General features: G+C 39.8%; 1 protein-coding gene across 1 annotated transcript in view; it reads right to left on the bottom strand.

The window, feature by feature from the left end:
- LOC108540914 (cyclin-Y-like protein 2) overlaps window positions 1-2,888 on the bottom strand; it is a 19,444-nt gene that overhangs the window by 11,920 nt on the left and 4,636 nt on the right. The window contains 1 exon segment of the mRNA XM_017890211.1: window positions 807-1,052. Coding sequence (XP_017745700.1) covers window positions 807-1,052 — 246 coding nt within the window.

Below are 2,888 nucleotides of genomic sequence, written 5' to 3'. Positions count from 1 at the left end.
AGGAAGCTCCTGTTTCAGTATCATGTTGGTGCCATCTGTGAGCAGCCCCATGATTCAGCAAGATTTCTTGCACTCTCACAGGTAACACGGGGCCCCCAAAGTGCTGCTGTGGTTGTATGAGTGCCCTGGGAACCTCCTGAGTGTGGTGAGCACTGGGTGACGCTCCAGCAATGTTTATCAGACTGCCTGAGGGGGAACACTGGAACTTCTAACTCATCAGCCCAATTTCTAAACACATGCAACACTCCTATTGGGGATGGGACAGAGGCAGAGGGATCTGTGGCTATTCTGTATCTCAAAGTTTCTATAAAACAGAACTTCAGATAAAAGCAGGGGAACACCAGCAAAAGCAAATTCACAAGGTGTAACTCAGGGTGAAACCACATTTTTCACAGTCCAGAGGCCCTAGACCGTTCACTGGACAAATAATTATTTCAAAGGCCACATATGTGCTCCTTAAAAAGAGACTGGAACTTGCACACAGCTTTGAAAAAGCCACAAAGATATTTACTGTATTATTATGTTCTTGTAGTACACTGGTAATATAATGCCAAAATATTCACCAGAAAATATTTTCCAATTTATGGGCAGATTATGAAAACATCAATTTACCAAGACCTACCAGCAAACAATGAAAATATGAACCATTGTTCTAAAGCTGGATGGAAAAGTATGCGGTGTTTATGCCCATTTTCGTTATCTGCATAACGTAAACTTTAAAATATTTCCTAAAGCGTTTAAGTTTATGGGAGCATGTAAAGTACTGAAAAATGGTTAGAAAGTTCACAAAAACCGTACAAACTCACATTTCTTCAACTGTAATGTTCTCAAAGAGCTTGCAGTAGTCCTCATTCCACACAGCCATATCACTCCAAACCTTGGATGCAAGAAGAATGGCTCCCAATACAATCCTCTTCCAGTTAGTTGGACAAATGTTGATATCAGCATAATTTACAAGTCTTTCTATGTAAATCTGCAAAACAGAGCACTGGCCTTTGACTTAGCTCAGTTTAAGTGCTGTGATAAGAACTCTTATGAATGACAGATTTCTTCTGGTTTTGACCAGAAAGTAAGTGCTTATGCTTACGTTCTACAGAGATTGGCTTAATCAGGCTAAACAAGGGGCCACATCACAATTGATCAGATATTTCTGCTACCTACTCTTCCCATGGAAATTCACAGCCCAATTTTGGTCACAAGAATGACCGTATATCTCAGCCAATGGCATCGTGAAGACAGGAAGTGTTGTCACCTTCACACTCATAAAAGACAGCACACATACAGGCCCAGTGTGGATTAAAGTCATTCAATAAATCCTTAAGTGCCTACCACATATCATGTCTCACACGGAGCTGGTAGGTAGATGGGAATTTTACAAGTTTGTCAAGTTTGAATATGTAAAACCCATGTGATAGTGAGCAAATGTTAACCTCCTGTTCACAAAAGCTCACCTTTCTGTGGCACTAGCTTAATAAACTGCTGGTCAAGACAGCCTCCCAGTAGCGGCTGTGAAGAGCAGCATGACAGACACAGGTCTATGGGGTTGTAAAACATTCCCCATATTCAGTTGCTCACTTGATAAGAAACCCACTTGTATAAAGATGTTCCTTCTCACATCCCCTATTTTTCACATCTTCATGATCACTTCATAAAAATTTATTCTGTCTTACATCATCTGCAACTTAGACAATTCTGTTGGTTTTAAGATAGAAAGAGCTGCCAGTCTCTCTATCCCTAGGATTCCTCTAAACCTACCAGGCAGTTGGTGAGACAATTCAATGAATTACTTTACATCTATCAAACATCTGTCCTAAAAATAATTGGACAAAATGAACAGCTGAGTAAAGATTAAAGGTGAGCTGTGAGGTGTTACCTCAGAGGGTGCTCTGCAGAACAGTATGTCTGTGAGCTACTTAAACTTTTTACATTGAAACAAAAGGACAAAACTTTATATAAATGAGTGAGTTCATTTCCTTTTGTTGTTTTGTTTGTTTTTGTTTGTTTTGTTTTTATTATACTTTAAGTTCTAGGGTATATGTGCACAACGTGCAGGTTTGTTACATACGTATACATGTGCCATGTTGGTGTGCTGCACCCATTAACTCATCATTTACATTAGGTATATCTCCTAATGCTATCCCTACCCTTACCCCCTCCCCACAATAGGACCCGGTGTGTGATGTTCCCCTTTCTATGTCCAAGTGATCCCATTGTTCAATTTCCACCTATGAGTGAGAACATGCGGTATTTGGTTTTCTGTGGTGGATATGTGCCACATTTTCTTAATCCAGTCGGTCACTGATGGATATTTGGGTTGATTCCAAGTTTTGCTATTGTGAATAGTGCCACAATAAACATACGTGTGTATGTGTCTTTGTAGCAGCATGACTTATAATCCTTTTGGTATATCCTCAGTAATGGGATGGCTGGGTTAAATGGTATTTCTAGTTCTAGATCCTTGAGGAATCGCCATACTGTTTTCCACAATGGTTGAATAAGTTTACAGTCCCACCAACAGTGTAAAAGTGTTCCTATTTCTCCACATCCTCTCCAGCACCAGTTGTTTCCTGATTTTTTAATGATTGCCATTCTAACTGGTGTGAGATGGTATCTCGTTGTGGTTTTGATTTGCATTTCTCTGATGGCAAGTGATGATGAGCATTTTTTCATGTGTCTGTTGCCTGTATGAATGTCTTCTTTTGAGAAGTGTCTGATCACATACTTTGTCCACTTTTTGATGGGGCTGTTTTTTTCTTGTAAATTTGATTGAGTTCTTTGTAGGTTCTGGATATTAGCCCTTTGTCAGATGAGTAGATTGCAAAAATTTTCTCCTATTCTGTAGGTTGCCTGTTCACTCTGATGGTAGTTTCCTTTGCTGTGCAGAAGCT

The sequence above is a fragment of the Rhinopithecus bieti genome, unplaced genomic scaffold, assembly GCF_001698545.2.
Source record: "Rhinopithecus bieti isolate Rb0 unplaced genomic scaffold, ASM169854v2 scaffold_580, whole genome shotgun sequence".
Taxonomy (NCBI): Eukaryota; Metazoa; Chordata; class Mammalia; order Primates; family Cercopithecidae; genus Rhinopithecus; species Rhinopithecus bieti.
Note: the sequence above shows the minus strand (reverse complement) of the source record. Positions and strands in the feature narration are given on the sequence as shown.